Source organism: Lathyrus oleraceus, chromosome 2 (genome assembly GCF_024323335.1).
Source record: "Lathyrus oleraceus cultivar Zhongwan6 chromosome 2, CAAS_Psat_ZW6_1.0, whole genome shotgun sequence".
In the NCBI taxonomy this organism is placed as follows: domain Eukaryota; kingdom Viridiplantae; phylum Streptophyta; class Magnoliopsida; order Fabales; family Fabaceae; genus Lathyrus; species Lathyrus oleraceus.
This window is the reverse complement of record NC_066580.1, coordinates 134,128,007-134,153,267: the sequence shown is the minus strand read 5'-3', so window position 1 is coordinate 134,153,267 and position 25,261 is coordinate 134,128,007. Positions and strand designations below refer to the sequence as shown.

The 25,261-nt window shown below is 32.7% G+C and overlaps 1 protein-coding gene across 1 annotated transcript; it reads right to left on the bottom strand.

Annotated features, from left to right (window-relative positions):
• Window positions 1-2,390: 2,390 nt before the first annotated feature.
• LOC127118470 (WRKY transcription factor WRKY24) lies at window positions 2,391-6,053 on the bottom strand. Its single transcript, XM_051048682.1, has 5 exons — window positions 5,548-6,053; window positions 5,035-5,202; window positions 3,891-4,534; window positions 3,597-3,758; window positions 2,391-3,180 (listed from the first exon to the last, which is right to left on the bottom strand). The coding sequence occupies exons 1-5, from the start codon at window positions 5,872-5,874 to the stop codon at window positions 2,697-2,699; spliced, it is 1,785 nt and encodes a 594-aa protein (XP_050904639.1). The 5' UTR covers window positions 5,875-6,053; the 3' UTR covers window positions 2,391-2,696.
• Between the last annotated feature and the right edge of the window lie 19,208 nt (window positions 6,054-25,261).

The window sequence follows — 25,261 nt, the reverse complement described above, 5'->3', positions numbered from 1 at the left end:
TAACTAATACATGTCACACATCCAAATACAACACCAATAACATGACTCATACCACCAATAACCACATGCCCCAACCACATCTTACTATAGCCCCGATGATTCATACGATTTCATACCACCCCACCATAGTCCCCCACCAATGAACACCAAAACATGCAACCGCCAAAGCACTTAACCACGATATGACTTTCTTACACCACATGAACCATTGCTTCGTTTCCATAACGATTCAATGTCTCAATTTAACCAATCATATTGTCCATTCATAACCCAACCACAATGACCTAACTACAACAACATGGACACCGATCTCAATTACGATAGCGTCGTTGGTGGAAACCCCTTGCTATTTGGGAGAAATGATGGCAAATATGTCAAATACCCTAGGACCCTCACACCAACCACCTTTTCCTCAAGCCAACACTCAAAGACCCCAAACACCTCATGGAAATCGGGGAAGATCTCGAAGGAAGACTAATGCACCGAGATGTGGAACAGGGGGGACGTTTCGATTAGCGAGTCATTGATTTTCTTGCCAAGTTTTGTATATTTGAATTTTATAACATAATATTATGAATTATTTTTAGTTTTCTTTTTTATTTTAATTTTTTAATTATAATTGAAAAAATTAAAAGATAAAATAAAATAAATGAATAGCTATATGCAGTGACGCATACTCCTAATGGACACAAGCATGTGTCATTTGCAATGACATGTTATCAATGTTGTCGCCACCACCATTGACGCCTTATTGCATAAGGACAAGGCATATGCTATTTGTCCTGACTACTCCTCTTGAAAAATAATTAATTTAATAAATAATTTTAAAATGTAATTATTTTAATATTTAAAAAAAAATTCAAATTATGATGTAAAAAAAACCACCTCTCACTTTTAATACGATTTATCTATTGAATCAATAAAACTTTGATTGCTGATGAATAATAAATGAATTGCAAATTGCTGACATTTCAGTGGTGTCACTATACGTCACCAGCGTATTTATGAACACGGCAAGATCATTTTTTTAATTAGATCATATGATATCATCTATACAGATGTTATCTGTTTACGTCTGGATTTGCATCTCAAATAAATAAATATTAAATACTTGCAAATGTATCTTAAAAAATAGAAATATAAAATGTAATAAGACATTTGGTGTAAGAAGAAGCCTAACAATTAAACTTTGCATATATTTAAAATTAGAATACAAATTATCATTACTCTAAACAGAAGCATAAATAAAGATGTGGAAAATAGACCACATAACAAAATTCAAAAAAAATTGTATCATTATTTTAAACTTAATATTTGTCACGATTAAATTATAATTAAATAAAATATTTTTTATTTTAAATTTACCAAAATAATTTTAAATTGTTTAAAAATTGAAATTTAATTTAAAATAAAATAGTATCTTAAAATGAATAATCAATTTCAATTTTCAATAGATATTTTCCAATCTTCTTCTAATTAATAGTATTATTTTTATCCATCTCAATACATGATAGATACTTTAATAAAAATATTTTTCTCTTTTTCATTTTTTTTTAGTATGTGTAAAATGATCAATTAAATCATCATGGAATGACGGGAGTAATATATATACTATTCACGGTTTCTGAACCTGATTCTTTTTAAGGAAAAGTGACGCAGACTTGAAATCAATCAGAAAATTAATCTTAGAAGAAGAGAATCAGACTTACATACTCGTATTACTTTGAAAATCAAATCTAAAAATAATTTATATTCACACTCATACTCCTCATCTTCAACGAGATATTTCTTTTAGTAGTTACAGTGACACGAACTTGAGATCGACCCAAATAATATCTGTGTCTCTTATTATTTGTTAAATTGTCACGTAACTTAAAAAAAAACTAAAAAGGGGATTAGTACGTTCTATTTTTTCTGCAATTTATATGTTTAATCTACGGCAAAAGATAACTGGATGACCTTAAAAAGATGCCATAAGGTCGGTGCATAGAGAAACATGGGAAGGCATGTGTATCTACAACATGACAATAAGCTAAGGACAAATCAATTTTAACACTTAACGTGTGCATCACGTAAACGTCTCTTTCATTCCCACTTGTAGTCCTACAAACTCTCATTAAACAAAAACTCCCAAAACTTTTTCTTTCAAAATTGTCCTTTTAAAACTTGCCATTTAGATTACATACTAAGATACAGCAAAAGGGCAATTTTGTATTTTCCTTCATATAGTACAGCATTGATGGCTAACTGGACCCACTTGGCTGCAACCTGGAAACATCCATATATGTATAGAGACACTAAAAAAGTAGAAAACTACCAAAGTTGACCTGACCAGTTTACCAATAAAAAAATAAGAATCTAGCAACCATATTTGACCAAGTACTATATGGTATCAAATTCAATTCACATATAATATATGAAAATTGTTCTAGTATTATTTTGTTTGTAACATATGAAACAAATGTAATGAAAAAGTAATGAAACAATTGCATACTATAGGAAAATAAAAGCTGTCAAATGTATACTATACCAAACCTATGGTTGTATAAATTTACAACAAAAAAACCAAACTTTCAGGAAAACAAATCCAACAAATCAATGGAATGAAGTTTTTTCTTATTTGTAAAAATAAATAAAATCCTAAAATCTTTTTTGGTGGTGCTATAGTACCTGCTAATAAAAATGAAAGAATTCTTTCAGCATAGCAATGACTCCAGAAACATGTCATCTTTAGGTTCCTCCTTAGCTCTAGAGGAAAAACCATTGTCAGACATTTGCTGTTGTTGATGCTGATGCTGTTGCTGCTGCTGATGTTGATGCTGTAGCGGTTGTTGTTGCGGATTCATGTAAGACTCCATTGGATTCAAAAACCTTGAAAATCCGTAGCTTCCTTGAGGCTGCAGCATGTCTAAGTTGAAAGGACGGGATTGGACCTGCTGTGCTGGTTGTTGTGGCCTTTGAATATGTAGTGGCATTACGGAGGCAGCAGCAGCATTGTTTGGATTTGAAGGGTTGCTTGCCGTTGGTCGGTTTAGGGAGTTGCTCCCGCTTCCGCGAGCAGCAGGGACATCATGGTTGTGCTTTCCTTCATATGTTGTGATCACAGCCCGCAAATCATGCGATGCCCGCTCAACATGTTTCCTCACTGGACAACCTGGGTGTGTACATTTGTAGTAGCTCCTACAGCACATAATTAAAACATAATATTAACATTGACACAACAAAAACGCGTCAACAGCATTAATAACCTGAGAGTATAAAATAACTGAATATATTGTATGAGGAATACTAAAGTTGTTGAATGTGACTAAGTAGCCAAATTAGATAAACAATGAAAATTGGTACTGCAATTTATAGCCAATGTGAAATTTCCCAAAAAGCAAACCATTATTATGCAAATGTACCTAAAAAAAGCCGGAAATAAATACAATTCATTATGTAGTTGTAATGTTTTTACCACATTTGACTAGGTAACAATTGTATATACTATCATGGGAGTGAGAAAATCCATCATTGGATACTCAAATTAGTAAATCAAATTTTAAGAAATAGGACTAAAGTAGAAAATCTAAAATGAGTGTTATTTATTTTTTTACCTTGGATTTGGATTTCCCTTAACAACTTTCTGTCCATATTTCCTCCATCTGTAACCATCATCCAGAATATCAATGTCACTTGTTGTCTGAACAACAACTCTAGGTTCTCTCACTGTTCTGCTTCCAGGTGCTGATATTCCCTCATTTTCACCTTCATTTTTCCTGGAAAAAACAATTATGCATTAAAAAATAACTACATAATCATACATTAACCGCAATATAACAATTTTAAGTCTCTCTGCAACAACATCGCAACTGCAATTTAAAATCACGAATGAAGTTAAATAAACTTACCATCTTTTAGTATCAGGCTCCTCATCATCATATTCATCACCGCCGCCAGATCTAGTCTTTTGATGAGAACTCTGTTCAAAATCATCATCTCCGCCGATTGATATTGATGAATTCTCAGGAGTAGCACCAGAATCCATTTGTCCATTACCATATGATCCATATGACTGATCAATGATTTCATTGCCATTTGGATTAGCAGGAACAATCACAAGAGCATTCGACGAGTTTTTCCTAGTAGATTGAGGCTTAGGATGATTATGAGTACCCTTATAAACGATCTCAGTAATCTGTCCCTCGACGGATCTCTCAACTTTCTTCTTCGTTGGACAATTCGGGTACGTGCATTTGTAATAGCTTCTCGGATTCTCACTTCCTTTCACTTGTTTTTGTCCGTACTTTCTCCAATTGTATCCGTCGTCTGATTTCTTACTCAAGGTTTGAACTTGTTGCAGTGGTACTGCTTGGTAATTGTTGTAATCAGATTGAACTCCATTGTTGTTCATCATGGTGGTGTTCATTTGAACATTAGCAAACTCCGGAGAATAAATCTGCATAGAAGTGTTGTTGTTTTCACCTTGCATCATGTTGTTTCCAGATGAATAGCCTTCTTGTTTTGTGCTTTCTTGATAACTCCATGGCTGTTGCTGTTACACACAAAAAATTGAACATGTTTAGAGAAAATAACATTTTCAATTTAAAAACCAATAAGAAAAAAACATAGTCTCGTTACAGTTCTTAGTTGTACAAGGACGTCAGACTACGTGAATTCAAATCAGCAACATCTCATTTATTCAACTGAATCGCCATGACTAGACTATTTCAGAATAAAAAAACATAGAATTTTGCATAAGTGAGAATTTCTAGGAATCACAATGATTTTGTTGGATTTGGAGCATTCAAAGATTCAACAAATTGTTGATGACCATTGGACGGTGCATTCAACCTATCATATCATCTGATCTTGATCCAACGATCCTCGATACAATAACCATTCAAATGAATGAAGTTTTTAACCGCGGTAAAACCAAATTCGATAAGTACCGGTATTATTTTAATCTCAGAAAGTTAGCTTTTGTAAAAAAAAACACTACTAATAGTCTAATTGTGCAATAAATGCTTGTAAAATCGGTTGCAACAAACATACTTGTTGAATTCCAACGTTTGATGATTGAAAAGATGTGTTGGATGCAGAAACAGCATGATGTTGTTGGGTCTGAAAAGAGAAATTTGCAAGTTGTTGATTCCCCTCAGAATTGTTCTTCCAATTGTAGCTATGAGCAGCAAAAGCACCAGTTGTAGGAGACGGCAAAACCTGTATTATAAAAAAAAAATAAAAAATAAAAAATCTTAACTAATCAATTAAAAAGCATAGTCAAAATAAATCTTATGTATTATATCATTAAAATCATTCAAGGTATCTTTACAAAAATAAAATTGATTACTCATCAACAAAAAAAAAATCATTTTTTCAAAATTTTCTAAGCAGAAAAAAAACATGTTCAAACTTGTTGTCTGGTCTAAAACCAAACTCATTGTTTTGAACATAAGAACATGATGATGAAGTATATAAAGTTCAAAACTTTCTTTGTCTAGAAAAAAAAACACATAAAAAACAAACATAAAATAATGAAAAGTAAATAGAATAGAAGAAACCGACATTGTTAGAGTTCAACAAAACAGGCGAATCAAGTAGTTCAGCCGGACTCAAACCAGGAGGAACTGAAAAATAGGAAGAAGGAGAAACCAAAGGTGGTGACAAAGGCAAAGAAGGAGGTGGTGTAGACTTGAACTTAGGAACACCATAATCATTTCTTAAGTTGTTGTTGTTGTTATTGTTCTCATTCTCATCAAGAGGGGAAGCTAAAAGGTCAGAGAAAGAACTGGTCGTCATGAAAGGTTGAGTTGAGAAGGAAAAATGGTTGAATGAGTTCAAACCATTATTAATATTATTATTGGTATTTAAATTACTAGATGAAGACGCCATAAGTTTTTTTTTTTGGATTTGGAAAAAGTTTTGATAATGAGAAATGGAAGGTTAATATATAAAGAGAGGTTGAATGTTCATGTACGTAAATGTAATGAACAAGGATTAAGGTGGTTTGAGTTTTGATTGGGTGGCGTAATTTCTTAGAAGGTTGTGTGAAATGAATGGTTTCTTTGACCATGGAAAATTTGCCATTTTGCCACTAAGTATAATTATTTTTGGGATTTTTTTTAATAATTTAATATTTATTTTAATGTTTTTTGTTTTTGGATTTATTTTGGTCAAAGATTGTGGGTTTGACTGGATGGTGGTAGCTAGGACTAAGATACTTTTTTTTGTGTGAAAAATTTAAGTTACTCTTTTTGTCCTAAACCATTTTAGTAAAAAATACTGCTAGTAGTTTTTTTGGATAGTCCATAGGAAAGCTATTTTAATAATAATTTTGTTCAAAATTATAATTAAAAAATATATATTTATATTTATAAGAAAATCAAAAATAATAAATTGAAATATTGTTTTTTTTTGTTTTTTCTAGAACAAATTTTATTAAAAAGTGTAAAAAAAAATTCTATTATTTATTAATTATGGAAAAATTAGATATAATTTATTTAAATTTTATCAGAATAAAGAAATAATTTTAAATAATTTATCTTTTTTAATAATATGATTAAATGTTATGTATTTCTTAAAATACATTTTATGAAAAATGTAAAAGTATTTTTTGTTAATTATTGATTATGAAAAAAATTAGAGAGGAAATAACTTAAATATAATTTCTTAAACTTTTTAGAAATAAAAAAATCAATTTTTTTAAAATAATATAATTATATTGGATAAAAATTATTATTTTTAATAGATTTGATCAAATATCTATTTTTAAAAATAAATAAATAAATTTGATCGGATATTCTGACAGAATTATGGATTAGTTAATCTGATAAAACAATACGAAAATAACATTTTATTGTTTAAATAATTTAAAACAAAAATAATCTTAATAATTTAGAATTTTTAAATTGTTTTATACGATAATTATTAATTTAAATAAATGTAAACTAAAAAAAATCTAATTTGAGATGCAGAGAATACTATTGGTATCTAGAATGTGTAACATCTAGAAACACATACTATGAGACACGAGACAGTAGGCATGATAATCGTTCATCCAATGCCTCATGTGACATGCATATAGGTTAAAAAGGAAAAGAAGACTAAAAAAGTTATTGAATTATTTTAATATTTTAAATGTAAGACTTTTTTAAGGTCATCATATTTTATTTTCACTTTATCGTTTACTTATATACTAGAAGTTGAAACTGTTCTTAAGAAAATATATAAACTATTGCTTATTTTATTGTAAATTATTTAACCTTGTTTTTCTTAATACTACTCCTACTCTTTAAAAATAAATAAATATTTAACTAAAATTATTATATACTTAAAGTTTTCATTGGTTAAAAAAAGGAGGGAAAAAAGGACAAAAAAGACTGAAAAAAAATTAATATATTGCTTAATGGTAATCTAGAATGTGTAACTATGGAAACTTTATATTTCTGTAGGCGAAACGATGGGTATGAGATTCATGCACCCCATCTCAAGAGTCTTGCATTTAAAAAGAATTATTATTAAAATAATTACTGGACTTTGTTTTTACTATTCAATTACTTAATTACTACTAGAAGCTGTAACTATTCTTAAGAAAATATGTACTAGTATCATTGTTTATTTATGAGTGAATAAATCTTTCTTATAAAAAATATTAAGACTTATTGTTTTTATTACTGGTTCTTTTCATTGTATTTCAACCGTCTATAAAAATGATTAGATAATGTTTAGTATTTTTACAGTCAATATATTTTAAAGCTACGCTTGACTGTAAAAAGAAATATAGAAAATAAGGTCGGTGAAATAAATTGAAAAAGATAATACGTATAAAAATATTATTTATATAAAAAAAATGAGAAAAATATAAGTAAATTAAAAAAATCTAAATATGAAAAGAAAGAAACTGTAACTTATTTGAATTATTTTTAATTATTTAATTTTATTTAATTAATTAAAAATATTTTTTTAACAATGACAAATTATTGTATGAAAAAATGAAGGGAAACACTAAAATTTAACTCATTATATATATAACAAAGATGATAGTTGGAAATGCTTAACATATCCTAAATTTTTTTTGTAAAAACACAAAATAAAAAGTGAATTCCACCAAATTTCATAATCACCAAAAAAATAATTTTGCATTGATTAATTTATTTTCACATGTAAACCTTTTAAATAAAAATATGAGATATCTTAAACCTAAAGAATCAAATAGTGTGTAAAATATTCTTTCTTTTAATTAAAAGATGTCAAAGAATAATATTCACCTTAACAAAATGAACAAATGGTCAATATTGGGGTAGTTTCAAGCCAAATATTTCTCTAATTCATTTTGTTAGCATATTCATAGAAAACATGATTCCATGTAATTAAATAATAAAGAATGTGCAAACTCCAATCTTAACTGAGAAAGCCCCAAGAATGTTTCTAAATTGTTCATAAACATGTCACTACAAGTTTATATTCTAGAATTTTCTCTCGAAGCCCCCGTAGTTGTAGCACTTAATCAATTTATGATTATAAAAACATCAACTAACTTATATGATTCTAGGTGCATGGTGTAACACCCTAACAACCGCAACACGAAATAATACAAATTAAAGCAATTATACTCATTGGGTGTCACTCAAACATATCATAAATATGCTCTGTAACACCGGTTAGGTAAAACATGTATTACTTAAACATCTGACATCACATACTTGTCTTTACATAGGATCATCGCAGCAAAAAATAATTTAAATAAAGTAACTCAGCAACGCTTAACATAACACGCTACAAGTCTAATACTCGCATCAACAACATCAGAGTGATAATAAATAATAAAACAAAATGTTCGTTTGCCTAGTGTTACAGATCAAAGCAACAAAATCTAAATACTGCATAAAACAGGAAAAAGAAGAACAACATTAACGTCACCCTCCAACTTCTAAGCAGCTACTCAAATAAAGTAACAATAAAGGGGGGTGAGAATACGCTCGAAATATATAATGGTGCAAAAGTATGCAAGGGTGGCCTAGACAAACATCAACAATCATCCAACACCATTCATTCACATCAACTGCATAAGTATTCTCAATCACCCATATCAACATAGTCATTTAATTACATATGTAAACAATGGATGCAATGTGTTAGAGCAAGATTTGGTTCTGCATCTGGCCCTTAGTTTTGATAATAACAATGTATTGTTTCTTAGAGAATAATTTCGTACACTAATAGTTTTTATCTAGTGTGTAGGTATTACTAACAGGTTCTGACTCTGAAGTAATTACGTGTGACGTCATTAGATTCTAGAATCAACGCACTCAGACTCTGAGGAGATATAAGTGCTTTACAAGATGTTGTCAAGTTCTAGAAAGATCTTAGACAATGGTTCTAATGAACGTTCATGTTAAAGCTTTTGAATCTGATTTTGATTGAAGAGCCTCTGAAGGTTTGTCTGCCATCAAGATTTTGCGCTTAAATTCTGAAGAACAAGATCTGAAGACTCTAAAGACCAGGTTCTGAGGAACTGTGCCAAGACTCTGAAGACCAAGGTTCTGAAGATTTTGTCAACTTGTCGCTTGATCCTTCTAAGCATGCTTCAACACCATTTCATCAAAAGCCTCTGAAGATTAGAAGATAAGATCAAAAGGTTTTACGTCAAGAAAATAGTACACAGTACAAGATCATCATTTTCCCCACTACGCTGATTTTGTGGGCTAAGGACAGTACTATTGTAACATTTTGCCTCCTATATGCAAAATGTTATGAAAGATACATCTACAATTCAGTATTTTAATTCTACCTGCTCATTCTTGCTAATGCTTTGATAACTCTATTACACACGCTCTTGCTGAAATCATATTATTTATGTGTATAGTTTTGTAAACACACGAGAGTTTTTGCTCGTTATTGTGTGAGAAGTATTCATTGTATTAACTTGTGTTAATCTGCTTTCTTAGAAACATTCTTTGTAAACACAACTTGTTTATCTTAAATCTGTTTGAGTGATTTTCTTGAGTGACTAGGTTTTAGTCAGATAGGCTCAAGAAGATAAGGACGGGTTGTCTTTGTGGTGCATGTAATCAGGTTTTGATTATAGTGGATTAAATCCTTCTTGAGAAGGCAAAATCACCTTGGTAGGGTAGACTGAAGGTAGCTTCGTTAACATCGAACCAGTATAAAAATAACTTTGTTATTTTTTATGTTCATGTTTTTGTTTGATTGAGTTGGTTTTGAAAAAGTTGTTTTTTTAGAAACCCAATTCAAAACTCCATTTCATGTATTTCTTTCCACGTTCAATTGGCATCAAAGCTCCGATTCTGGTGTTGATAAGATATCAAACACTTAATAGTGTCAAATAAAGATCCAGTGTGAAACACAATGGCTGCTCTTCCACCGCCAGTTGCTCAAACAAATGATAGAGATAATTGCAATGTTAAACCTCCAGTTTTTGATGGAGGTAGATTTGACTATTTGAAGGATAAAATAGAGAGTTTATTTCTAGGTCACGATGTTGATCTATTGGATATGGTAGTTGATGGCTATGTGCACTTTAGTAGATGCAAGTGGCAATAAAGTGGAAAGAAAAGTGATGACTCGTCAACAAAAGAAAGACTATAAGAATTATCCCAAAGCAAGAACCATCTTGCTAAATGATATTTCATACACTGAGTATAAGAAAATCACCAACAGAGATACTACTAAATCTATATTTGATTCTCTGAGGATGACGCATGAAGGGAATGCACAAGTTAAAGAAACCAAGGCTCTTGTCTTGATTCAAAAATATGAAGCATTCAAGATGGAGGATGAAGAAACTGTTGAGAAGATGTTCTCAAGGTTTCAGACTTTTGTTGAAGGACTTAAGGTCCTTGACAAAGGGTATTCTACTGTTGATCATGTTAAAAAGATCATCAGAAATTTACCTAAGCGTTGGAGACCTATGGTAACAACTCTGAAGTTATCAAAGGATATTAACAACACTTCTCTTGAAGAATTGGTTAGTTCTTTAAGAAGTCATGAGATTGAGCTTTAGGAAGATGAGCCCAAGAGAAAGAGAAAGTCTGTTGCTCTAAAGTCTTCAGGAAGATCTGAGAAGACAAAAGCTCTTCAAGCAGGCACTGATGAAGAGTCTGAAGAGGAATAATAAGAAGAAGATTAATTATCTCTTATGTCAATACGCATTAATCAACTCTAGAAAGTGGTCGTTCTGAGTCAACTTCTGGATCGAAGAAGGCTGGAGTTGGCAAAAAACCCATGTGCTTTGAGTGCAAGGAGCCTGACCACTTTCAAGAATGAATGTCCCAAGTTAAAGAAAGAAAGGCCCGGAAAGAACTTCAGAGGAAAAAAGAAGGGCCTAATGGCTACATGGGATGATTCAGAGTCTTCAGAAGACGATTTTGGAAAAGAGTAGGCTAACATGGCACTAATGGCTTGTACATAAGCTCCTGGAAAAACGATTCAATCAGAGTCAGAATCTAAAAAGGTATTTTATGAACTATCTCATTTTGAGCTTAAATCTAGTTTATCATAAGTTCTAGAAAAGTATCAGAATCTTTTGGACAAATACAAGGATATGAAGAAGATTCATGTATCTGAATCAGAAGCTTATTGTAGTCTTCAGAAATACTTTTCAAGTTTGAGTGAAGAAAATCTTAATTTGAAAAATAACAACCTTGTGCCTCAAAGCAGGAGTCACATACCTGAACAAAAATTTCTTTCTAAAGCCTCTACAGGTTTTGGAGATATCATAAAGAAATATGATAAATCGTTCCAGAAATTTCTTGCTAGAAGCCTGAATATAAGCCTAGTGGCTTCCATGATTTATGACATTAGCAGAAATGGGACAAGGGGTATTGGCTATGATTCTGATGATGAATCTGATTCTGAAAAAGATGACAAGTCAAATACTCTTCAGCCACATTTTATTCCTTATGGGAAACAAAATGATGTTAGGCCTAGAGGTAGAAATATTTCTAAACCTAAGGCTAAAACAAAACCCCATGCCCGTTCTAATCATGCATTCATGTATAGATATCCTGCATAGAAATCCAAGTTCGTTAAAAACTCTGGGAAGACTAACTCAAAAGGACCCAGAAAGATATCGGTACCTAATGATAGAATAATATATGTTGCATATATCCTTAGTAACGGAGTTAAGACACCAGTCATGGTACTTGGACTCTGAATGTTCACGGCACATGACAGGAAGAAGGTATATGTTCCGAAGCCTGGAACTTAAGCCTGCAGGTATCGTCGATTTCGGAGGTGATTAGAAAGGGAAGCTCGTTTTCTTCGGAACAGTAGGTAATGATACACTTCCTTCCATTACTAATGTTCTTTTAGTTGAATGATTAATGCATAATTTATTATCCATAAGTCAATTAAGTGACAATGGTTATGACATTATTCTCAATCAAAAGTCATGTAAAGCTATCCGTCAAAAGGATGGCTCAGTTCTTTTCACTGGAAAGAGGAAGAACAACATTTACAATATAAGACTTTCTTATTTGAAATATCAAAATGTAATATGTCTTGTGTCTGTAAGTGAAGAGCAACGGACGTGGCATAGACGATTGAGCCATGTTAGCATAAGGAGGATTTCTTAGCTAAACAATCTTAATTTAGTCAAAGGCCTGTCAAATCTGAAGTTTGCTTCAGATGCTCTTTGTGAAGCATGTTAGAAAGGAAAGTTTTCTAAAACTTATTTCAAGGCTAAAAATGTTGTTCGAACCTCCAGACCATTGGAGTTTCTTCACATTTACTTGTTTGGTCCAGTGAAAACTACCTCCGTCAATGGTAAAGAGTATGGACTAGTCATTGTTAATGACTACAACACATGGACATGGGTGAAATTTCTCAGACACAAGGATGAGTCACATTATGTGTTTTCTACCTTCTGCTCTCAAGTGCAAAATGAGAAAGATCTCAGAATTGTAAAAGTCAAAAGTGATCATGGTGGCGAATTTGAAAACAAAGATTTTGAAAAAATATTTGATTCTAATGGCATTTCCCATTATTTCTCCTGCCCTAGAACTCCACAACAAAATGGAGTTGTAGAGAGGAAGAATATGACTCTGTAAGAGATGGCTAGAACCATGATCAATGAGACTAATATGACCAAACACTTTTGGGCAAAGGCAATCAACACAACATGTTATATTCATAACAGGATCTCTATAAGACCTAATATGGGTAAGACTTCATATGAATTATGGAAGAATATGAAGCCCAACATTTCATATTTTCATCCTTTTGAATGTTCTTGTTTTATGTTGAACACTAAAGAGAATCTGAGCAAGTTTGATCAGAACATAAGTGTGTCATGTTAGGATACTCTGAACGCTGAAAAGGCTATAGAGTGTATAACACTGAGACACATATTATTGAAGAATCAATCCATGTGAGATTCGATGATAAGCTTGACTGTGAAAAGTCAAAGCTAGTTGAGAAATTTGCAGATCTAGAGATCACTTACTCAGGTTCTGAAGGAAAGAATTCAAAAGCCAAAGAAGCTGAAGCTAACGACTCTGAAGCTCCTCAACCAGAAGTTGTTGAAGCTCAAACTCCTCTGAGAAGGCACATACATAGATATTTACATTCTGAAGAATTAATTATGGGTGACAAGTCTGAACCTATCAGAACCAAATCCTCATTCAAGCCCTTTGAAGAAAGTCTTTTGGGTTAGGTGTCTCTGATAGAGCCTACATCAATTGATGAATCACTTTAGGATATATAATGGATTATTTCTATGCAAGAGGAACTGCATCAATTATCCAGAAATGATGTCTGAGATCTGGTGCCGAGACCCAAAGGAACTCACGTTATTGGAACCAAATGGGTCTTCAGGAATAAGCTAAACGAACAAGGAGAGGTAGTTAGAAACAAGGCTCGACTGGTTGCACAAGGTTATAGTTAGCAAGAAGGGATTGACTATACATGAACCTTTGCACCAGTTGCCAGGTTAGATTCTATTCGTCGCTTAATCTCTTTTGCAGTTAATCATAACATCATCTTATATCAAATGGATGTTAAGAGTGCATTTATGAATGGTGACATTACTGAAGAAGTGTATGTACACCAACCCCCTGGTTTTGAAAATCCTAAAAATCTAGATTTTGTTTTCAAATTGAAGAAATCATTGTATGGTATGAAACAAGCTCCCAGTGCATGGTATGAAAGACTAAGCAATTTTCTTTTAGAAAATGATTTCACCAGAGGGAAAGTTGATACACCATTATTCTTTAAGTAATTCAAAAATGACATTCTTGTTGTTCAAATTTATGTTGATGACATCATATTTAGTTCTGATAATGCTACTTTGTGCAAAGAATTTGCTAAGTCTATGCAGGCAGAGTTTGAGATGAGTCTGATGGGAGAACTCAAGTTCTTTCTAGGGATTCAGATCAATCAAAGTTCAGAAGGAAATTACATCCATCAGAGGAAGTACACCAAGGAACTTCTGAAGAAGTTTGACATGTCTGGATGCAAGATTTCAAAGACTCATATGCATCCTTGAGAAGGATGAGGGAAGTGCTAAGGTAGAACATAAGGTATACAGAGGTATGATTGGTTCTCTTTTATACTTGACTGCTTCTAGGTCTGACATTTTGTTTAGTGTATGTTTGTGTGCTCGTTTCCAATCAGATCCTAGAGAGTCTCACTTAATAGCTTTTAAGAGGGTCTTCAGGTATCTGAAAGGTACAATTAACCTTGGCTTGTGCTATAGAAAATCTAAAGACTAACGACTGGTGGGTTATTGTGATGCTGACTATGCTGGAGCAGACTTGATAGGAAAAACACTTCTGGAAGTTGTCAGTTTTGGGAGATAATTTGATATCATGGTCCAGCAAAAGGAAATCAATAATAGCACTTTCAACTGTTGAAGCTAAATATATAGCAGCCTATGGATGCAACACTCAGATGCTCTAGATGAAAAGTTAGCTAGAAGACTTCCAGATATATGAGAGTAACATTCTTATACTCTATGATAATACTTATGTTGTTTGTTTATCTAAGAATCTCATTATGCATTCTAGAGCAACCAATATAGAGATAAAACATCACTTTATATGTGAGTATGCTCATAAGGGTATTTTAAATCTAAAATTTATTGATACAGGTCATCAATGGGCTGTTGTCTTTATAAAACCCATTGTTGAAGATAGGTTTGTTTTCATTCTAAATTTTTTTTAAATGGACTTATGTCCAGAATGAAAAAGACGTTTTTCTCAGAAGGTTTATCTCTCAAAATGACAAAATGGGACTTTGAGGTTCGTTGGTAGTTCTGAACGTGTGAGACTTATGAAGTGAGAAGGATTTATAACTTCAGATGTATCTAGTCAGAGTTTGTTTGGTTAAACAAATCTGCATCATGGATACTAAATAGTTTTTCATTAATAGTTGCCAACCAGTCTCGATTAATGGAATAGTTTTAAGACAACTGTCTTAGAAAACTGACCATTTCTAATCAGATGATGTGACACGTTGGGTGAATAAACATTGGGATTAGGAAAAATCTTCACGCTTTACCCCCTTGTCAGAATTTTTGTTGTTTGGTTTTTGTTTGTCATGATTGCAAAAACTTCTACTTAAACTCACTTCACACACTTTCGCTACTCTCACAACATACTATTTCACTATTTGAGCCAATATTCTCTGAAAACCCTAAAACCATGTTTGCTCTTCAACAATGGCTTCTACTAAACAATCAACTCAACAATTGTTACTACTCAAAGTATTGTTGTTACCTCAAGATCTTCTTCAGCTGATCTTGTTCATACCTAAGACATATATGATGTTCCTGAGATTACCTTGAATATCTATGAAGATATACTTGAAGTTTTGGGAGAACTTCTTGTTGAATTTGATAATTTGAAGGACTATGGGATTGACCTTCTTCCAAACTCATAGATCATGATGGGTCTGGAATAAGATGTGAACAAATGGTGGAAAAGGATTCAAATATTACTGAGATGTCTAAAGTGATTTTCTTCTCTGGAAAACACTCTAGAAAGACCAAGGATTTTATTCCTCATATGAAGGTTTGGGCTAGGATACTTCTTGGTTGCGTTAACCCCAGACTAGTAACCAAATCCTCTAACTACATCAATGGTGATCAACAATATATCCTTTACTACATTGAATATGGATAGAAGGTGAATCTTCCTGTACTTTTGTTTCAGAATCTAAGGGATATTGTGGGAGACACCATAAATGGTAGCAAAAGGACCAAAAGCTACATTCCTCTGGGTAGGTTGATCTCAAACATTCTGATGAAGAGCCGGATGATTGACTCTCTAACAGACGATCATTTTACAGAAGGCATAAAACCTGATTCTGGAAAATGGCTTAATGCCACTAGTCTGAAGAATATGAAGATTATTATTGAGGTGATAAGTCCTCCTGCTGAAGTATCCAAGGAAGTGATACACAACAGAAGGATACCTTTGAATGGTTTTCCTATCTTCTCAAAGCCATATTCTCTAGATGATATGGTTAAGTTTCTGGAGAAGTGTCATGTTGATGCTCTTATGGAAGCTTCTGAAGCTATTTCTCAGAATAAGAAGAGGAAGCCTACTAAGAATCATTTTGAAAGGATGGCTAAGAAGTTTAAGGCTTTTAGAGAGCATCAGGAGACTTCTGCTGAATAACCCATAGCTTATAGAGCTGCTTCTGTTGGAACTTTTGTTCCTTATGATACTTGCTTAATTTCTATTCTCAACAGTTCATCCATTCCACCCCCACATTATCACTTCATCCATCCCAACCACACTTCCATACATTGTTCCATTTGTTCTGGAACCCATGCCTGCTTCTGCTCCCCTATCCAATAACCCAAATATCACAATTCCACCACCCTCACCATCAATATCTGAACTTCTAACCTTAACTATAATACCTCCAACTCAATCACCTTTACCATATTTTGTCCTATCCTAACTTAATCAACCAAGAAACCATCCATTAGCTCTTAAACCATATTTCCCCACTCACTTTGGCGCTCCCATTGTCGAATCAAACATTGATTTTGACATTTAATCTGATGTTGAGCCCATAGCCTTTCCTGATAAAACCCCTCAAACCTATTCTAACCAAACGCCCTTTCGAACCAACATTCATCCTATACCCTAGGATGAATTGTTAACTCAATTTGAATGCTAGGCTGTTGCAGACTCCACTCTCTCTCTCTCTCTCTCTCTCTCTCTCTCTCTCTCTCTCTCTCTCTCTCTCTTCTCTCTCTCTCTCTCTCTCTCTCTCTCTCTCTCTCTCTGAGGCTTGTGCTTCTAACACAAACCTCTATGAGGTGTGTGCTCTAACCAACAACTTCAGAAGCTGGATTAAAGTCAGTTCTAAAGTGTTGGATATTGCTTGCTTGAAGGAAGCAAAGAGGAACTTCCATGCCAGACTCTCTAGTATTATTGAACCCCTACTTCATAAGGTTCCTCCAATGCTTCTGCTTTCTGCTTCAGTTGTGGCTCCACCTCCTTCTCTAGTTCAGGCTCCTTTGGTTACTTTTAAGCCTACTCTAGAAGTTGGAAGTGTCTCCGATGAAAAGAAGACTTTGAATTCTAAGGAATTCATTTTCAAGGCTTTGGAGCGTCTATCAGCTAAGAATTCTGAAGTGAAGGAAATGAAATCAAAGCTAGAAGGGATTCTTGGAGATATCTTATTAAGACTACCACCCATCATAAACTCTAGTTTTAAAAACTTTGTGTTGTCTTTGTTTTCTTTTTCTTTCCATTTTTGTACTCTGAATCCCTTACGTTGAATAAAATGATTTTTTTTTGTTGGAGTAAGAATCATTGTGTTTACTTTGTCTTTAAATTCTTTTTGAATGATGACAAAGGGGGAGAAAGAATGATTGATTTTGATATATCTAATTCCAATTCTGAAACCCAAACATGTTTTATATGTTTCTAACATCGGTAACCAATCTGAGAACTTTGAAAAAGTTCATCATGTTAACCAAGTGTTCCAGGTACTAAGGCATTAACCAGGCTGAATTAAGTTCATGAGTTCATAGCAACCAGACCTATATTTTTAAAGAACCAGACTTTCTGTTCTGAACAAGGTGCTTATTGAACCAAGTGATTCAGTTGAACCATACATATACAAGCTCTGAACCAGACGAAGTTCTAAACCAGATGTATAGAAGTTATGAACTTGATGAATACAACCAGGATATGAAACCTGACATCAAATCTCATGAACAATCCAACCGAGATATGAAAAATATGATAAATCATGCTCTGTGACGAGGCTGATAACCAAAATTTCTGACACTCAAGCACTACTCTGAATAAAATACTTATGTATGCAAGCTGATGCTTTCTGAAAAAGCTACTTCATCCATTACAACCAGGCTTTTGCCTTATGGGAAGATAACAATCAGAGAATAATCAGGCGTCCGCCTTTCTAAAAGAGAGTAACAATCAGGCTTTTTCCTTATGGGAAGTTATTTCTTTCTTGTTGATTGAAACTTTTATATGTGTTAAGATTATTTTAAGTCTTGAATCCAGGGGGAGCTTGCAAACCTAACTTTGACATTCTAAGTTGAAATATAATTTTTAACATTATAAAATTCAGAGGGAGCTTACAAACCTCACTCTGATATTTTTATGTGATTAAACCAAGAAACCATCCATTAGCTCTTAAACCATCTTTCCCCACTCACTCTAACGTTCCCATTATCGAATCAAACATTGATTTTGACATTTAGTCTGATGTTGAGCCCATAACCTTTCCTAATAAAACCCCTTAAACCTATTCTGACCAAATGCCCTTTCAAACCAACATTCACCCTATACCCTTGGATGAATTGTTAACTCAATTTAAATGCGAGGTTGCTGCAGAATCCACTCTCTCTCTCTCTCTCTCTCCCTCTCTCTCTCTCTCTCTCTCTCTCTCTCTCTCTGAGGCTTGTGCTTCTAACACAAACCTCAATGAGGTGTGTGCTCTGACCAACAACTTTAAAAGCTGGATTGAAGTCAGTTCTGAAGTTCCGGGGATTGCTTGCCTGAAGGAAGCAAAGAGGAACTTCCATGCCAGACTCTCTAGTATTGTTGAACCACTACTTCATAAGGTTCCTCCAACGCTTTTGCTTCCTGCTTCAGTTGTGACTCCACCTCTTTCTCTAGTTCAGGCTCCTTTGGTTACTTCTAAGCCTACTCTAGAAGTTAGAAGTGTCTCCAATGAAAAGACGACTTTGAATTCTGAGGAATTCATTTTCATAGCTTTGGAGCGTCTATCAACTAAGAATTCTGAAGTGAAGGAAATGACATCAAAGCTAGAAGGGATGCTTGGAGATATCTTATTGAGACTACCACCCATCATAAACTCTAGTTTTAAAAACTTTGTGTTGTCTTTGTTTTATTTTTCTTTCCATTTTTGTACTCTGAATTCCCTTACGTTGAATAAAATGAATTTTTTGTTGTTGGAGTAAGAATCATTGTGTTTACTTTGTCTTTAAATTCTTTGTGAATGATGACAAATGGGGAGAAAGAATGATTGATTTTGATATATCTAATTCCAATTCTGAAACCCAAACATGTTTTATATGTTTCTGACATCGGTAACCTATCTGAGAACTTTGAAAAAGTTCATCATGTTAACCAAGTGTTCTAGGTACTAAGGCATTAACCAAGTTGAATTAAGTTCATGAGTTCATAGCAACCAGACCTATATTTTTAAAGAACCAGACTTTCTGTTCTGAACAAGGTGCTTATTGAACCAAGTGATTCAGTTGAACCAGACATATACAAGCTCTGAACCAGACGAAGTTCTAAACCAGATATATAGAAGTTATGAACTTGATGAATACAACTAGGATATGAAACCTGAAATCATATCTCATGAACAATCCAATCGGGATATGAAAAATCTGATAAATCATGCTCTGTGACGAGGCTGATAACCAGACTTTCTGACACTCAAGCACTACTCTAAATGAAATACTTATGTATGCAAGCTGATGCTTTCTAGAAAACCTACTTCATCCTTTACAACCAGGCTTCTGCCTTATGGGAAGATAACAATCAGAGAATAATCAGGCATCCGCCTTTCTAAAAGAGAGTAACAATCATGCTTTTTCCTTATATGAAGTTATTTCTTTCATGTTGATTGAAACTTTTATACGTGTTAAGATTATTTTAAGTCTTGAATCCAGGGGGAGCTTGCAAACCTAACTCTTACATTCTAAGTTGAATAATAATTTTTAACATTATAAAATTCAGAGGGAGCTTACAAACCTCGCTCTGATATTTTTATGTGATTAAACCAAGAAACCATCAATTAGCTCTTAAACCATCTTTCCCCACTCACTTTGATGCTCCCATTGTCTAATCAAACATTGATTTTGACATTTAGTATGATGTTAAGCCCATAACCTTTCCTGATAAAACCCCTCAAACCTATTCTGACCAAATGCCCTTTCAAACCCACATTCACCCTATACCCTTGGATGAATTGTTAACTCAATTTGAATGCGAGGTTGCAGCAGACTCCTCTCTCTCTCTCTCTCTCTGAGGCTTGTGCTTCTAACACAAACCTCTATGAGGTGTATGCTCTGTCCAGCAACTTCAGAAGATGGATTGAAGTCAGTTCTGAAGTGCTGGAGATTGTTTTCCTGAAGGAAGCAAAGAGGAACTTCCGTGCCAGACTCTCTGGTATTGTTGAACCCCTACTTCATAAGGTTCCTCCAACGCTTCTTCTTCCTGCTTCAGTTATGACTCCACCTCCTTCTCCAGTTCAGGCTCCTTTGGTTACTTCTAAGCCTACTCTAGAAGTTAGAAGTGTCTCCGATGAAAAGAAGACTTTGAATTCTGAGGAATTCATTTTCAAGGCTTTGGAGCGTCTATCAGCTAAGAATTATGAAGTGAAGGAAATGACATCAAAGCTAGAAGGGATGCTTGGAGATATCTTATTAAGACTACCACCCATCATAAACTCTAGTTTTAAAAACTTTGTGTTGTCTTTGTTTTCTTTTTCTTTCCATTTCTGTACTCTGAATTCCCTTACGTTGAATAAAGTGATTTTTTTTGTTGGAGTAAGAATCATTGTGTTTACTTTGTCTTTAAATTCTTTTTGAATGATGACAAAGGGGGAGAAAGAATGATTAATTTTGATATATCTAATTCCAATTCTGAAACCCAAACACGTTTTATATGTTTTTGACATCGGTAACCTATCTGAGAACTTTGAAAAAGTTCATCATGTTAACCAAGTGTTCTAGGTACTATGGCCCTAACCAAGTTGAATTAAGTTCATGAGTTTATAGCAACCAGACCTATATTTTTAAAGAACCAGACTTTCTGTTTTGAACAAGGTGCTTATTGAACCAAGTGATTCAGTTGAACCAGACATATATAAGCTCTAAACTAGACGAAGTTCTAAACCAGATGTATAGAAGTTTTGAACTTGATGAATACAACCAGGATATGAAACCTAACATCAGATCTCATGAATAATCCAACTGGGATAAGAAAAATATGATAAATCATGCTCTGTGACGAGACTGGTAACCAGATTTTCTGACACTCAAGCACTACTCTGAATGAAATACTTATGTATACAAGCTGATGCTTTCTGGAATGCTACTTCATCCATTACAACCAGGCTTTTGCCTTATGGGAAGATAACAATCAGAGAATAATCAGGTGTCTGCCTTTCTAAAAGAGAGTAACAATTAGGCTTTTTCCTTATGGGAAGTTATTTCTTTCATGTTGATTGAAACTTTTATATGTGTTAAGATTATTTTAAGTCTTGAATCTAGGGGGAGCTTGCAAACCTAACTTTGACGTTCTAAGTTGAAAAATAATTTTTAACATTATAAAATTCAGAGGAAGCTTACAAACCTCGCTCAGATATTTTTATGTGATTAAACAAAGTAAAAATTCTTAATCAAAATACATGGTTTTGTCATCATAAAAAAGGGGGAGATTGTTAGAACAAGATTTGGTTCTGCATCTGGCCTTCAGTTTTGATGATAAAAATGCATTGTTTCTTAGAGAAGAATTTTGTACACTAATGGCTTTTATCCAATGTGTAAATTTTGCTATGACTCTGAAGCAATGACATGTGATGTCATCAGATTTTGGAATCAACACACTATGAATCTAAGGAGATACAAGTGCTTTATAATATGATGTTAAGTTCTAGAAAGCTCTTAGAAAATGGTTTTGATGAACGTTCATGTTAAAGCTTCTGACTGTGACTCTGATTGAAGAGTCTACGAAGGTTTGTCTGCCTTCAAGATTCTGCGCTTAAATTATGAAGATTATGAAGAACAAGATCTGAAGACTCTAAAGACCAGGTTCTGAGGAACTGTGTCAAGACTCTAATGACGAAGGTTCTGAAGATTCTGTCAACTTGTCTCTTAATCCTTCTAAGCATGCTTCAACATTATTTCATCATAAGCCTCTAAAGATTAGAAGATAAGATCAAAAGGTTTTGCATCAGGAAAATAGTACAAAATACAAGATCACCCTTTTCTCCACTACATTGATTTTGTGGGATAAAGACAATACCATTATACCATTTTGCCTCCTATATGCAAACTGTTATGAAAGAGACAGCTGCAATTCAGTATTCCAATTCTACCCTCCAACGGTTCTTTTATATGCTATATAAAGGAGACTTGAAGATTGGAAGAAACTGCTCACTCTTGCTAATGCTTTGATAACGCTCATACACACGCTCTTACTGAAACCATATTATTTATATGTATAGTTTTGTAAACAAACAAGAGTTTTTGCTCGTTACTGTAACACCCTATTTCGCAAATCGCAATTATAAATGATAAAATACACTATAGGATGTTACTTCAACACATTATATATTTCTCATATATAAAAAATCATACTCGTAGTGGAAATTAAAATATTTACATCACCATATTATCCAAAGATAAGGAAAATACAGATAAAGTTCAATAAACATCAGAAATCAAATTTTTGTCCCATGATTTTACGCAATCAGAGCAATATCCCTCTAATATAGCGGAATATAAATATAATATGAAAAGGTAAGATGCATATCCATATCTCACTCACAAGCAATCACTACTGTTGATTATCTGTACAACAAGTATCGAAACATACAAAACAAACCAGAAAGGGGTGAGAATAATCCTTACAAATGTTAACGATGAAAATAAACAACATGATAGTTAAAAATAAAAATTCAAATTATTCTCACATAACAAAATCAATAATATAAATTATAATTCAATGCTAATGCACAAATACCTCATCAAAATGCATCTGGTGCCAAGTTTTTAGGTATCAGAGGCATGTTACTGATATTATCCTACATCATTGGACAACAGCCCTAACACCACTGGATCGAAGTCCTACGTCAATTCGAGACAAAAGTCCCACAATCTCTGGGCTGAGGTCCTACGTTACTGGACCGAAGTCCTACCTAACTGGACCGAAGTCTTACGTCACTTCGAGAATAAAGTTCCACATCACTGGGCTGATGTCCTACGTCCTTGGACCGAAGTACTACCTAATATCCATACTAGTATGATGCATGAACATGACAACTCATCAGCATAACTCAAATATCATACACACATCAAAATAATTATAATGCATAATCACGTCACAACACTCCAAAATATAGATTTCTCCCTTGAACCAACCCAAAACTAATTTATATAATTAAATTCAGTAATTATATAATTTCTCAAAATAACTATCACTTTTATATTAATTCAACAGAGTTATCAAATGAACTTTAAACAACTATGTAATAATCCTTATATCTCAAAAATAACTCTAAAGTATCCAAATATTAGTGATAACTCAACGAAACTCTAAATAATTAAATATTTTTAATTAAATTCGAAAATATTATAATTAATAATATTAAATTATTATTATTATTATTATTTAATTCAATACAACATTATAGCTAACAATGCTTAACCATAGTATACACTAATAGCTTAAATCCAAAACAATTTTTGGACTAACAATCGCATAAGCATTACTAGCATGAAATACATTATTATTATTATTACTATTATTATTATTATATATTAATTAATTTAATCCATTATAATTTACAATAATATTATTATTATTATTATTATTATTATTATTATTATTATTATTATTATTATTATTATTATTATTATTATTATTATTATTATTATTATTATTATTACAGCAACAATGAGTTATAATTCCTTATAACTATCGGTAAAGCCAAAATACTGTAAAGAATATAATATTATCTCACAAGCATTTCAAACACAGTTAGCAAAACACATAGTGCTTTTACAATATAACGCAAGAGCCATGCATTACCGAATTGAGGATTAAAAAAATCTCTTTCTTTAATTGCATAAAATTAAAAATTGCGTTTGTGTAAACATATTCGTATGATCAGTGACCTCAGGGTTTGGGCCAAAACCCCTTTGGCTACAAACAAGACCAAAAACCATGTATAGTAAAAATAAAAATATAGAGATAGGAGGGTAAGGATCCCTCACTATCTTGACTATCCATAAGCACCCATTAGTAAAGAAATTCTCTCTCCTTACCTCGAAATAGGTCTTCTTCCGAAATTCTCTGTGTATCCAAATTCTTCAAGTTTCTTCAATGTTCACGATAATATTTTTTTTTCAGTTTTCTTTTCTCAGTATCTTTTCTTTTTAATTTCATTTTACGATACAACATTTTCTCTTTTTTCTCTCCCTTCCCATAATATAATAATAATAATAATCATAATGATAATGACCATAATAATTGTAATAATAATAATTGTAATAATAATAATAATAATAATAATTATTATTATTATTATAACTGCAATAATAATAATAGTATCTGTAATAATAATAATAATAATAATAATAAACCATATTAATTTTTGACTTTTCACTTTCTATTTGTATATTGATTTGATACGACTAAACAAATCCAAAATTAAATATCCCAATTAATTATCCCAACTAAATAATTATTTAACTTTAATAATAAAATAATGCCACGCCTTAAATTATTATTTAAATCAATTAAATACATATCTAACTAATTAAATTAAAATACTAAATCAATTAAATAAATATTTCTACTCTTTCAGTTCTCAAAACCAATCAACCCTAATAATTATAAAATTATCAAAATACCCCATTCATCATAAATAGTTGATAACATCAATCAAATCACATAGCAAACACAAAAATAATTAAAAATAGCAAATTTTCTAAGTCGAGGCGTTACAACTCTCCCTCACTTAGAAGATTTTTGCCCTCGAAAATTACTTAATAAAAATAAATCCG

Coding starts and splice junctions, on each gene's coding strand:
- LOC127118470 (XM_051048682.1), bottom strand. CDS start 5,874: ATGGCGTCTTCATCTAGTAATTTAAATACCAATAATAATATTAATAAT. Junction 5,203..5,547: donor TTTTGTTGAACTCTAACAAT/GTCGGTTTCTTC, acceptor TTTATAATACAG/GTTTTGCCGTCTCCTACAAC. Junction 3,181..3,596: donor AAGGGAAATCCAAATCCAAG/GTAAAAAAATAA, acceptor TATGTGCTGTAG/GAGCTACTACAAATGTACAC.